A 14,319-nucleotide genomic window follows, 5' to 3' on the forward strand; every position below is an offset into this window, starting at 1 on the left:
ATGGGATATAACTGCTATGATATCAAAAGGGGTAGGATTAAATAAGTTCTGCTTCTTCCTACTCTTTTTCAGATATGATGTGATGAAACAACTGGAAATATCTGATGCATTGGACTTGTATTTTATGCATGTTTGAAATAAACTGAAACTGAAATATACAGATATGGAAGACAGACATCTATCAGTGTTGTTACCTTGCATGGTTCTTAGAAGACTCCACAATGCAGACATCTGTCATCTATTATCAAGCAGCCCATGAGTGAATGGTCCTCGGGCTAAAATAGATTGGAAGGTTGAGGGGAGGGGCATCTATGGTTCTGTAAAAAAGGAGAGCACAAACTTTAAGAAAACACATCAATTCAGTTTATAGCTGAATGATTTCAACATTGTGTTGTCGAGTTTTTGTAATTGAAAGCAGGCTTTGTATTAGCTGAGACTGAGGCTTTTTGCAAGCTCATTCTCCTTCAGGAGATGGAACAATCATGGCCCTCTTTGTCATACAGTATTTTGGTTTGAAACTAAAGTACATTAGTTACAAAGCAAAATAGCTAGTCAGTTGGATATGTGTATGAAATAGTTCATGAAAGACAGGCCTTAGCTGCTCCTCTGGAACTATTCCCTAACAGATCAAGAAAATTCCTGCAAACAACATTTGGCAGGCTGAATCTCAAGTGACATGTCCCTATTATGAGTCTCCTGTTAAGGTTTATTCTGCACTGCATTGCTGTTGCATCAGGATTTTGTTGGACTGGAAAAGAATAGAATACAATCTCTCATAACTATTTCACAATCCAAATCCAGAATGCAAAACCAGTGAATTTGGCATGTTGTGTAAATGATTAATAAAAACAGAATACAATTATATGCAAATCATTTTCAACTTATATTCAATTGAATAGACTGCAAAGCATACTTGCCAACCCTCCTGTTTTTTCCGGGAGACTCCCGAAATTCAGGGCCTCTCTCGAAATCCTCCCGGGACAAATTTTCTCCCGAAAATCTCCCGAAATTCAGGCGGAGCCGCAGGCCACGCCCCCTCCAGCTACGTGCGGACCTGAGTGACGTGTGTAAAGAGCGTGTCTGCCCAATGACGTTATAGCTGTAGAATTATCGAGGGCGAGTTCTTGGTTTCTTCCATCCATCCATCTTCTTCCGCTTATCAGAGGTCGGGTCGCGGGGGCAGCAGCCTAAGCAGGGAAGGCCAGACTTCCCTCTCCCTAGCCACTTTGTCTAGCTCTTCCCGGGAGATCCCGAGCCGTTCCCTGGCCAGCCGGGAGACAAAGTCTTCCCAACGTGTCCTGGGTCTTCCCCGTGGCCTCCTACCGGTTGGATGTGCCCTAAACACCTCCCTGGGGTGGCGTTTGGGTGGCATCCTGACCAGATGCCCAAGCCACCTCATCTGGCTCCTCTCGATGTGGAGGAGCAGCGGCTTTACTTTGAATTCCTCCCGGATGGCAGAGCTTCTCACCCTATCTCCAAGGGAGAGCCCCGCCACCCGGCGGAGGAAACTCATTTCGGCCACTTGTACCCATGATCTTATTCTTTCGGTTATGACCCAAAGCACATGACCATAGGTGAGAATGGGAACGTAGATCGACCGGTAAATTGAGAGCTTTGCCTTCCGGCTCAGCTCCTTCTTCACCACAACGGATCGGTACAACGTCCGCATTACAAAATACGCCGCACCGATCCGCCAGTCGATCTCACGATTCACTGTTCCCCCACTCGTGAACAAGACTCGTAGGTACTTGAACTCTTCCACTTGGGGCAGAGTCTTGGTTTCTTATGTGGGTTTATTGTTAGGCAGTTTCATTACCGTCCTCCCAGCGCAGTAACAACACACAACAACAGCAGTCTACTGTAAGGCAGTTCATCTGCCGCAAACAGCATGTGACACTCTCAAACAGGACAATACTGCCATCTACTGTACATGCACCACAACACCTCCGGGCAACTTCAACTCTTTACTAATCCTCCTCCATTCACATCCCATCTCCCCGGATTGTAAATAACCTAATGTAAATAATCAAATGTATTTCTAACGTATATACTTGTTCTTATGCTATGTGAACTCACTATGTTCTCTGCTGGCTGTACATATCCTACTAAGTAAGACCTACACTGTTTCAATTTCCATTTCTCTGTTGATGCAATTGTTGATGACTGAAGTACTGATATCAACCACAGCTCCTCATCCCACCCCCTGGATTGTAAATAATTCAATGTATATACTATGATGATTAACTTGTGTGATGACTGTATTATGCTGATAGTATATATTTGTACCGTGAATTGATTAACGTGGACCCCGACGTAAACAAGTTGAAAAACTTATTGCGGTGTTACCATTTAGTGGTCAATTGTACAGAATATGTACTGTACTGTGCAATCTACTAATAAAAGTTTCAATCAATCAATCAATCAATCATGCATATGTAACAATATCACCTAAGGCTTTTAGAAAGTGCAGTGCACAACTGTGCACACAACAGCTGTAAATATACTCCTCCCCTCTTAACCAAGCCCCAAACCACGCCTTTGTTCCCAAAATGGTGACCTTCGCCCCATCCTTGTTTGTGAATGACTGAGCATTTCATGGTAGCTGCTTTCATACCCAATCATGGCACCCACCTGTTCCCAATGAGCCTGTTCACCTGTGGGATGTTCCAAATAAGTGTTTAACGAGAATTCCTCAACTTTGTCTGTCTTTTTTGCCACTTGTGCCAGCTTTTTGGAAACATGTTGCAGGCATCAAATACCAAAAGGGCTAATATTTGCAAAAAATAACAAAGTTTACCAGTTTGGACGTTCGGTATCTTGTCTTTGCAGTCTATTCAATTGAATATAGGTTGAAAAGGATTTGCAAATCATTGTATTCTGTTTTTATTTACGGTTTGCACAACGTGCCAACTTCACTGGTTTTGGGTTTTGTAGGAGAGAAAAGCAACATTTGCTAATTTTACTGTTTTCATCATGTTTGGTTTTGTTTAAATAGATATTTTTTTTGATCATACAATTTTAAGTAAAAATACCTGTACAGTCATAGTGCTGTTGAAAAAAGTATTACCAAAGCTCCTTATGTAAGACAAAAAAACATTTTCTTTTTTTTCCATACAAACTCACTCGTGAATAAAAACAAGCAAAAGTCAGTGAGCAATGGAGCCTATGGGAGTCGCTCCATTCTGCCAATAAAGTGCTCTAAAAACATCCAAAACCTCTATCAGTGTTTTATATACATGCTGTAAATATGTAATGTAGTAACAGGCACATAACATATCATCATACTATGTAAAAAGTAAAATAGTTTGCTCATTTTAAGCATATGGTGGCGCATTAATTTCAAAGACACATTACAACATTTGTTTTTCCCTTCAACAACAACAACAACACAACTACTACTCATGGGAGAATTTGTAAGAAAAATACAAAGACTACTTTGGGACAAATGTTGTTCTGGAACCTTATATGTTTGAGCCTAAGAAGGACGATCTATAAGTTTAACAAGCTTTGTGCTAAACAAATCCAGCTTTAGTGAAACACTATAGCGTCATGTAGCTGTATTGCTAAGTGCTAAACAAGAAATACAAACTACGAACAAAATAAAAACAATTAGGGCCTGATTCACTAAAGGTTTGCATGTACTAAAACACGTGCAAACTTGATAGCACACGCAACGCTGATTTACTAAACATGTGCAAAGTAAATTGCGTCTGTCAGGTGAGCAGAAATAGGCGTGCAATCCAATATATTAATATGCAAAATATATGCTGACCATCAAAATGCCCACAACACTGTGACGAGAAGATGCAAATATTATTTTTTAGCACGAGCACAGTGATTTATCAACAGCGATCACCATTTTACAAGCACTACTTCGATTTTTTTTTAGCACGTATCAGAGGCAAGTGCAAACTCACAGCTCCGCACACGGCTTCAGGATCACACGATTGACAGACGAGAATCTTCCATCCTACGTGTGTGTCAACATTTTGGATGGTCGGAAATGAAAACTATTAGACATATTGTCTATTCAGCAACATTGTTTTATATCTAATAGCTGCTGGAGGACTTAAGGGGATGATTAAAACACATTTAATAGATGCGTTTTGGTGTCCTTTAGTATTTTTCAATGACGTTTGTTTTTGTTTTTTTTAACATTGAATAGATATATATATTAATAAAATATGTATTTTATAAAAAAACAACTTATTTATTAAGTGTGTATTTTTTAAGTCTTTAGTAATGTACAGCCTCTCTCCAAAGAGGGCACTTTTAGCTGTAAAAAAAAAGGAGTAGTTTCTTAGTGGACGCACTGCAGGACTGCTTATTAAAGGTCCATAAAAAGTGGTACATGTCTACTGCATGTTTGAAAACATTCACAAAACGCCACAGTTAGGAGCATGATAACCTGAATGTGCAGTAATTGAGTGTCTCTGTCGTGATGTCCCGTATAGCACACGCAAAATCATCGTTTACAATTGTATACATACTGTGGTGTTAGTAAATCGCACGCAACAAGCCAATTAATAGTACACATTATTGTATAGATCGCAAACAAGGTATTTGGCTCTAATTAAATCAGGCCCTTACTGTAAAATGCTGACTGATGAGATATATACAACTTCCCGTTTGGATGAAGAATTAGTCATAATCCTCACGCAGGTTTAAAAATTTGCATCTTTTTGTGTCTTTCTCGCCATCTCCGGGTAGAAGTTAAATGTCAAAGTTGACCAACTTCTTGGATGATGGCCACATCCTCATGCTATCCAGGTGAGAAGCATGATTTATAATCCAGATTTAACTTTCACCAACTCAGAGGCGACGCAGCAACTCACCTGTTTAATATGTCAATATAGCAGCAAAGGATAGTTTGGCTCTCTGTGATCGCAGAGCCGCTAGAAATATTTTGTCTGCGTTAGCACTTATGACAACAATATTGCTAATACTTGGTTAATATGCAAGTCACGAGATGTGAATGAAGTATTGTTGGTGCTTTTTGGATGTCTTTTTAGAAGGCTTTATGGGTGGAATTAGCTGCACTGTTAGCCACCTCGTACTTGTTATATTTTTATGACTTAAAATGCAAAAAAAAGAAAGACCTATGTGTTCTTGTCTTACATAGGGATTGTGAGCAAAGTGCAGTTTGCCTTCAAGGGATCTCATTAAAATGCCTCATAAATTGATGAGGACTGCAGTCCTGACTGATAGATAGATCACTTCCACCTTGACAGTCACGATAGACACAAGGCAGTATTATGTATAAAAAATGAATGTCAAGTGTGATAAGATAACCGTCTGATTTTGGAGCAAAAATGTCCAGAAAGAGCGCATTAAAAGGGACAGACACAGTGTGTTTCCTGTACCCTTTTAGTCCAACCAATGAGAGCAGCCCTCGCAGCGATGATGTAATGTCATGAATATGCAAGAGTAGTGGAGAATGGGAGGCTGTGGAGTCGGCGCCCCCTCTTGCCTTCATCACCACCACCCTTCAGCATCCGACTATAAAGGTAAGAAAAGGACATTTAGATGCTGTTCATTATATCCTATGATGTCAAAGAGGGTGTGACAATTTCTAAAAGGAGATAGACTTAATATTATGATGGGCTGTATAGACTGTCTGGCCTCCAAGGTTGACTTACTGTTGCTTTTCACAATGGGTCATCTAAAAGACAGCCTATGGAACTGGCTGCTCTGTTTTTGCATGGAATTAGGTAGGGACAGTTATTAACATTGTGGTTGAAAAAATTGATTGTTGACACTTTATATATATATATTTATATATATATATACATATATATATAAATATAAAACAGTCATACTTTGATAGGTCATCTTTGAGTAACAATGAGTCATCATGCATGTAAGAAGAGAGATGGCTGACAGGAAATGGGTTCAGCTGGTATACTTGATATATAATGTAGTTTAGTTAGCATGTACGGTTTGAAGACAAGGGGACATATGTATTAGTATCAAGTGTTTAATTACTATTTTTGCTTATGGACACCTTTTTACGATAAGTGGTCTAATTGGCTGAGCTGCAGCTGATCCCACGCGCATCTCATCAAAGTGGGAATAACACTGGATGTAAAATATACCATTTGTCTGAGTCAGGTTTTGTCAAGAGATAAGACTGACTGTAAAGCTTACCTACACATTCAGCATGAAGCTGCAGGGTGATGTTGTGTTGCAGTTGCAGTTGCAGGGAGGGGATGATGATGTTGCCGAGGATGCGCTGATCCTCTGACACCATGATGCAGCCATCACCCACTGCCGACAATAGCAGCCGGAAGCAGCCGCGCTCCTCCTCCCCGGCCGGCCTCAAAGACGGCGGGTGTAAAGCGACACAGAAAGGGAGCAGCCCTTCAAAGCCTGTCGCCTCAAAGCAAGCAGCAGCGGGGGGAGGGGGAGGGAGAAGCAGCCAAGGACATTCTCCTGTGTCCACCGGCCGGGAGCGGCAGGCCGGGGCGGTTCCTGCAGCTAAAGGCGCGGCTGCTAACCAGGCTGCAGGTGCTGAAAGCCCCACGTTGAGCCGGGCGGCGGCAGACAGAAGCGCCGTCCAGACATCTGGTGACTCCCCACACCCTGATGCCTCCTCCCCCTCCAGGGGCGATCCAAACAGAGTAGTGTCAGACCAGCCCTGCGCATCCAAATCCCCGAAATTGAGGAGCAAAAACACAAGAGGAGGGGAAGCCTCTGCAGCGACGGGTGGGGGTAAGAAGAGCTCCAAGAGCACAGTCGGCTGCGGACCTGGTTTCTGGAAGGAGGGGTGCTTGCAATCAGAGCTGATTCAGTATCACCTGAATAAAAGCTTAGGGAAGAAAGGGACAAAGATGCAGACGACACCAGCCTCGCCCCCTGCCTTGGAGCTGTCTCCTGAGCCCCAGTGTCCACAACAAGCCCCCCAGCAGGACCAGACACTACTGGAGGAGATAGACCGACTTGAGGATGAAAATGACGATCTCAAGGTAAACTATTTACATTTTGCGATAATGACGCTTCCTGCATGTGACGTTACTGCACCTGTTAAAGTCGCAAAGGTTAGTCAATCATTTCCTTTGTTTCGCAAGACCGAAATCGAGGAGATGCGAGCAGAGATGGATGAGATGCGAGACACCTTCTACGAGGAGGACGCCTGCCAGCTACAAGATATGCGCAGGGAGCTGGAGAGGGCCAACAAGAACTGTAGAATACTCCAATATCGCCTGAAGAAGGCGGAAAGGAAAAGGATTCGCTTCACAGAGAGTGGCCAAGTGGATGGAGAGCTGCTCAGAAGTCTTGAGCAAGACCTAAAGGTGAACTTTATTACATACTGATTATTACTTGTTTAGGCTCCGATATGAATACCATTCTTTTAAATCGTCACACTTTAACCAGGTGGCAAAAGATGTGTCTGTGCGTTTGCACCATGAACTGGAGAACGTGGAGGAGAAGAGGACAAAGACAGAAGAGGAGAATGAGCAGTTGAGACAGAAGCTGATAGAAGTCGAAATCACCAAACAAGCTCTTCAAAATGAGCTAGAGAAAGCAAAAGAGGTGAGGGGGCTCAAGTACAGCAGGTGTAAATTCAAATAATGGCCTTCCTTCAACAGTCATGTTAAGGGAGTGATCATCTACGAGACAGTGCCTATTGTCATCGGGTATTAATCTACACTGAACAAATATATACAGTATGAGCAACACTTTTGTTCTTACTCCCATTGTTGATGAGTTGAACTCAATGATCTAAAACTTTTACTAAATACACAAAATACTTATTCCTCTCAAATATAGTTCACAAATTGGTCTAAACCTGTGTTAGTGAGCATTTCTTCTTTGCCAAGATAATCCATCCCACTTTACAGGTGTGGCATATCAAGATGCTAATTAAACTGCAGATTATTGCACAGGTGTGCCTTAGATTGCCCACAATAAAAGGCCACTCTGAAATGTGGAGTTTCATCACACAGCACAATGCCACAGATGTCGCACGTTTTGAGGGAGCGTGCAGATGGGATGTTGACCGCAGGAATGTCCACCGGAGCTGTTGCCCGTGAATTGAATGTTCTTTTCTCTATTATAAGCCGTCTTTAAAGGTGTTTCAGACAATTTGGCAGGACATTCAACAGGCCTTTCAACCTCTGACCATGTGTAACTACACCAGCCCAGGACCTTCACGTCGAACAAGTGCACCTCCATGATCGTCTGAGACCAGCCACCCAGACAGCTGCTGCAACAATTGGTTCGCATAACCAAAAAACCTCTGCACAAACAGTGAGAAATTGTCTCAGGGAAGCTCATCTGGATGCTCATCATCCTCATCGGGGTCTTAACCTGACTGCGGTTAGTTGTTGTAACCGACTTGAGTGGGTAAATGCTCACATTCAATGGCATCTGGTATGTCGAGAGGTGCTCTCTTCAAGGATGGATCCCGATTTTCACTGTTCAGATGGCAGACAGCGTGTGTGACATTGTGTGGGAGAGCGATTTGCTGATGTCAATGTTGGGAATTGAGTGGCCCATGGTGTTGGGTTTAGGGTATGGGCAGTCGTATGTTATGGACATCGAACATAAGTGCATTTTATTGATGGCATTTTGAATGCACAGAGATACTGCAACAAGATCCTGAGGCCCATTGTGGTGCCATTCCTGAGACCATCACCTCATGTTGCAGCATGACAATGCACGGCCCCATGTTGCAAGGATCTCTACAAAATACCTAGAAGCTGAAAACATCCCAGTTCTTGATTGATTGATACTTTTATTAGTAGATTGCACAGTACAGTACATATTCCGTACAATTGACCACTAAATGGTAACACCCGAATAAGTTTTTCAACTTGTTTAAGTCGGGGTCCACGTTAATCAATTCATGGTAAATTGCATGGCCAGCATTTTCACCAGACATGTCACCCATTGAGCATGTTTGGGATGCTGTGGATCGGCGTATAAGACAACGTGTTCCCTTTCCTGCCAATATCCTGTAACTTCAGCCATTGAAGAGGAGTGGTCCAACATTCCACAGGCCACAACAACCTGATCAACTCTATGCCAAGGAGATGTGTTGCACTGCGTGAGGCAAATGGTAGTCACACCAGATACTGACTACTTTTTTTACCCCTCCGGTCCCCTAATAAAGCAAAACTGCCCATTTCAGGGTGGCCTTTTATTGTGGGCAGCCTAAAGCTGCCCACAATAAATCAGCATCTTAATATGCCACACCTGTGAAATGGAATGGATTATTTTGGCAAAGAAGAAGTGCTCACTAACAGAGATATAGACAGACTTGTGAACAGTATTTGAGAGGAATAGGTCTTTTGTGTGTATAGTAAAAGTTTTAGATGTTTGAGTTCAACTCATGAAAAATAGGAGCAAAAAACAACAGTGGTGCGTTTATATTTTTGTTCCGTATAATTTTATTATTCATAAAGTCTAATTTCTTTAAGCTTGGTAATGTTTTTGTGTGTTTCTGCATATGAGTTATTCTGTTGTCCATTGAGTCCTTCATGGCAGCGAAAACAGCAATGATGATGAGGGTAATGATGATGGTATGGATGATGTACCCTCTTTTTATCTTTAGCTTTCACTGAAAAGAAAGGGAAGTAAAGACGGCCAGAAAGAGAAAAAGGCTCCGCAGACTCCATTTGAGGTGGGTCAATTAGTTGTTGGGTATCCGCAGGGAAAGTAAGACCATTATAATACAACCAAACACATATTAAGGTAAAACAAATTAAAGTAAAAGAACACCATCTTTCCCTGTTATAGGAAGAACATGAAGATCTGAAGTGTCAGCTTGCCTTCATCAAGGAGGAGGCTGTCTTGATGAGAAAAAAGATGGCAAAGATAGACAAGGAGAAGGATCGTCTTGAGCAAGAGTTGCAAAAGTACCGCTCATTCTACGGAGACGTGGACAGCCCTCTGCCCAAAGGTGAAGCAGGAGGTCCTCCCACCACGCGCGAGTCTGAACTGAAGCTTCGTTTGCGTTTGGTGGAGGAGGAAGCTAACATCCTGGGGAGGAAGATTGTGGAGCTAGAGGTAGAGAACAGGGGACTGAAGGCCGAGCTGGATGACATGAGAGAGGACAGGTGATTCATGTTCTAACGAAATGGCAAAGCATTACTAATCTATAAACAATTTTGAATGGGGCTGTGAGATGTAGGTCAATCCCAACAGTTTTGAGCACTTGCTTGTGTTTTCTTCCAGCATGGCGGCTGCAGGACTGAATGGGGATGGCAGTGGAGGTCAACAGTGCAGGGAGCAGGGTGAAGTTCTCTCGGAGCTGAGGCAGCAGCTGCAACTGGTGGAGGATGAAGCAGAACTTTTGCGCAGAAATTTAGCAGATGTGGAAGAGGAAAACAAAAAGGTAAATAATCATTTAGCAGTCCTACAAAGATTAACGTCAGCCGCTTTTTGCGCTGTTCATGGAGGGAATGAAAAATGTGCTGTAATATGTTATGTCTATGACAGTTTTGACAGTCAGCTGTTAATTTTGGTTGCAAGAGTTTGACTTTGAGTCACTACAATAACAGCTATTTGTGTCTCATAGATAAAGTATTTTAAACGATGCAAACTATTTATATTATCACCGTTAAGATGTGTCGTTTCACTGTCTGTGGCTATTGAACTGGTAGACCGGGGACCAAATCTGCCCTGGGCATGACACCAGACCGGCCCCGGAGTTCAATTCACATCTTGGGAGAAAATTTAACAGTTTTGCAGCAAATTCCTAAAAACAGTAGACTGCTCTTGTTGTATAAAAGAACATGGCCCAATGTAAACACTTTGGAAGATTTCTGCACTTACATTTTAACCTCCAAAAGGAGCGGAGGGCGCAGATGGTAGAGCTGATGTGCCAGCAACTTCAGGATTCCAGGTTTGATTGTAACTTCCGCCTTCCTTGTTGAGTCGTTGTGTCCTTGGGGAAGAAACTATACCCTTGCTCCTGATAGGTCATAATTAGGGCCTTGCATGTAGCTTCCACCATCAGTGAGTGAGTGTGAATGAGGAAATGTGATGTATTAATGTAAAGTGCTTTGGGTATCATTCCAGGTATAGTAAAGCGCTTTTATTTTTGCATAGTATAGTACAGTGGCGAATGCTGGTCTCTCAAGGAGGGGAAGCTCAATTTAGGCCTACATCATAAAATGTGTTGGTTTATTTATACATAAATTCTACCCTCCGTTCCTTTTTAAGAAAGTGATCTGTAACCCTTTCGTACCAAGAAGGCGTCTTTTCCTGGGATTTGACAAGTGTCCTCTCAATGACCAGCAGAGCTAGGCTGCTTAAACTGCCTCGGCCCATGGTGTTGTGGGTGTAAGACTTGAGCCGCTTTAAACAAGAGAAACTCCTCTCTACACCTACAGATGTAGCTCCAATCGTTGCCACTAATGACAATAGTTTGTGCATCTGTGTGCATTATAAATGTATGTTTGTTGTTCAATAAAAAAATAATTATAACATTCAAATTATCTGCAATTACGTTCAATGCTACGTAGCTAGCTCGGACTGGCGCGAGGCTAGTGCGAAGTGTGTCCGCCTGTTATTGCTTTGAGACGATGGAGGGGCTCAGCAGCCCCCGCTGCTTGGCAGGGACAGAAACTGCAGAGTGAAAGAAGTCAGTCTCCAAACATAAAAAAAACACCATAAATAGAAGCTCTATTTGTCCTTTGTCGTTTTTAACAACGGAAATGTCGCTAAGAGGATCAGGAAAGTCTCCGGTTCAACTCAGAACAACAGAATAAATATTGAAAAATGCTCCCATGGACGTTTACAATACAAGATCGTTGATTCGCTCATTACACTGTCAATCAAAAAGGGAATCAGCCTTAGACAGATCATCCCATCATCATGCAGAAGTTCAGCGTCCGGGCCAGCCGTGGCCAGCCCACTGCCCCATAGACCCCCAGAGATGCTGAGCGCCCGATGGGAGGGACAAAGCCCAGCATTTATCCAATGACTCGTCTCGTTTTGCTGCTGAACTCTGTGGACGACCAGTGTCTACACTGTTTAAAGCACTATTTAAAGCACTGTGAAGCTGTGGGAATGAGAGAGAGGAAAGCCACGTCGTTACCAGTGATAAGAAGCTGATTCTGGACAAAAGAGCGCATTGTAGCGCATATTTAGTAAATAACATGTACACACAAAACTTTATATTTAATCACTTATTTATTGCCATTTTAGGGGAAACTGAGCTTCCCTTGCATTCTTAGAGCAATCACCTCTTTCACGGTTATTTTTTCTGAAATGTGTAATTCTGACAAAGAAGATTTCGGTTCCCAAAATAAAGAATAATAATGATAATATAAGTCCAGACCCCAAGTCCTTAGCTTTCTGGAAATGTGGCCTCTAAAATAATTTAGGTGAATAGCTCTGCTATACGCAGATCACACACTGTGCCTCGGGCTCCACGATCCGTGGGTGGCCCAGTTTGTGGGAAGGAGCACATATAAAATGTCAATTATTGAATGATTGGACGCTTTATATTAAATTTACCGCAAACATATTCCTTGCCCCTTCCTGCTCTGTTACTGTTATGAATATAATGGCAAATTTCCAAATATGTTTTAAGTTCCTCTGTGGTGATTGATCATTGATAGTCCTTGCCTGGTAAAAAATCATGTATAAATTATTTAACTATATTTCTCATGAATTGGTTTTAGTACAGAACATGCATCAAATTGAATTCATGATATACAAAAATGGATACACATTAGAGATGCGCGGTTTGCGGTCTCATCCACGGAGTGGGGCGGGTGGCGGATGAACCATCCGGAAATATTTGATGAACATGGTTCTGGGATCGGTATCCTTTGCCATTCAAAGAGCCATTTAAGACCCGTGTCAAAAAGCGAAGAAGACAATAAGAGACCCTATTATTCTCTAGAATGACTGCCGGTAGTCACCCAGATAATAAGTATTAGGGCGTGCTGTGAAGCCATTGACTTTGTCGCCTTCTACAGCATATACGATCTGCTTGTCAGTCCAGCAACATGTTGTGTGTGGCTTCCGCGGCCACACGCACACGACTGCAAGGCATACTGGGTGACACAGAGTACACTAATGGTTGTGATATAAACAATTTTAACACTCTTAGTAATATGCGCCACGCTGTGGAGCCACACAATACAAGATTGACAAACACATTTCGGGAGAACATCCTCACAGTAACACAACATAAACGCAACACAACAAATACCCAGAATCCTTTGTATCTATGATGATTCTTGACTATTTTATACACCCCGCTAGCAGCAAAATGCAGTTTGGTGCCCCAATTTAGCCTGCTTGACTAAGGTTGTATGTCCTCTAACTAAACATGGACACTGCTGTTTGTGGTTAGGTGACAAATGAGCTGAACAAACTGAAGTACAAGGCTGGATCCCATGAAGCTGGCTCAAGACACGGAGGTTTGTTTTACCTTTTTGAAGTCACTTGAAAACAATGTTCATACATGTGTCAACTGATGAAAAGTGTGCCCTATAAGGAGTAGCGCATTAAAGTCTCATTTGCAGAGGTGTCCCACTTTTCACTTGTTTCAAAACCCCAGGAGGAGCTGACCTTGCTAAAGTGGAGGTCCTCCAGGAGGAGCTTAAGGCAGCCCGTCTGCAGATCAATGAGCTGAGTGGAAAAGTGTTGCAGCTCCAGTATGAGAATCGAGTGCTGCTATCCAACATGCAGCGCTACGACCTGGCTTCCCACCTGGGCATCCGAGGCAGCCCGCGAGACAGTGATGCGGAAAGTGATGGAGGGCGGGACGATGACACCCCCTCAGCCTCGGCCTCCTCTCCTCGCTTGCTTCCGCCCCACCGTAAAAGGGAGGGCCCAATTGGAGGTGAGAGTGACCCGGATGAAGTGAGGAACATCCGTTGCCTTACTCCAACACGCTCCCTTTACTCGCCTGTGGAGAGCCGTTTTTTATCCAGAAGCCTGAAGGAACGGCAGCAAATGATAGACATCCGAATCGAGGCCGAAAGGCTGTGCCGGACCATCGACAGGCTCATCGCTGACACCAGCACCATCATTGCCGAGGCTCGGGTTTATGTTACGAATGGTGAGCTGTATGCCAGGCTGGATGATGACGAGGAAGGCGGCAGGTATGTAAGAGGTGAAGGTGGCTATAAGTGACCCCACAGGGTGACTCCGACTGTTAAAAACTTACCATTTGTTTCTCAGAATCCGAGAACATGAGCTGCTCTATCGCATTAACGCACAGATGAAAGCCTTTAGAAAGGAGCTACAGGGCTTCATTGACCGGCTTGATGTTCCCAAACAAGATGACAAACAACCAGAGGAACCTCTATCTGTAAGTTTGTTCCCACCCATGAAGCACTGTGCAAAGGTCCT

At 43.0% G+C, this 14,319-nt stretch overlaps 1 protein-coding gene across 3 annotated transcripts in view; it reads left to right on the plus strand.

Moving 5' to 3' along the window:
- Window positions 1-5,421: 5,421 nt before the first annotated feature.
- The window catches only part of LOC133562251 (protein SOGA3-like), a 41,245-nt gene continuing 32,347 nt past the window's right edge, over window positions 5,422-14,319 (plus strand). For 2 of the 3 annotated variants that reach the window (XM_061916261.1, XM_061916262.1), the window contains exons 1-9: window positions 6,191-6,965; window positions 7,068-7,292; window positions 7,375-7,533; window positions 9,557-9,625; window positions 9,742-10,061; window positions 10,180-10,339; window positions 13,316-13,382; window positions 13,523-14,069; window positions 14,149-14,278. In XM_061916261.1, the coding sequence (XP_061772245.1) occupies window positions 6,249-6,965; window positions 7,068-7,292; window positions 7,375-7,533; window positions 9,557-9,625; window positions 9,742-10,061; window positions 10,180-10,339; window positions 13,316-13,382; window positions 13,523-14,069; window positions 14,149-14,278 (2,394 nt within the window). In that variant the 5' untranslated portion in view covers window positions 6,191-6,248. Of the gene's footprint in view, window positions 5,508-6,190; window positions 6,966-7,067; window positions 7,293-7,374; window positions 7,534-9,556; window positions 9,626-9,741; window positions 10,062-10,179; window positions 10,340-13,315; window positions 13,383-13,522; window positions 14,070-14,148; window positions 14,279-14,319 lie in introns of those variants that run through there. The other variant, XM_061916263.1, reaches the window with a different exon arrangement.

The sequence above is a fragment of the Nerophis ophidion genome, linkage group LG11 (genome assembly GCF_033978795.1).
Source record: "Nerophis ophidion isolate RoL-2023_Sa linkage group LG11, RoL_Noph_v1.0, whole genome shotgun sequence".
In the NCBI taxonomy this organism is placed as follows: Eukaryota; Metazoa; Chordata; class Actinopteri; order Syngnathiformes; family Syngnathidae; genus Nerophis; species Nerophis ophidion.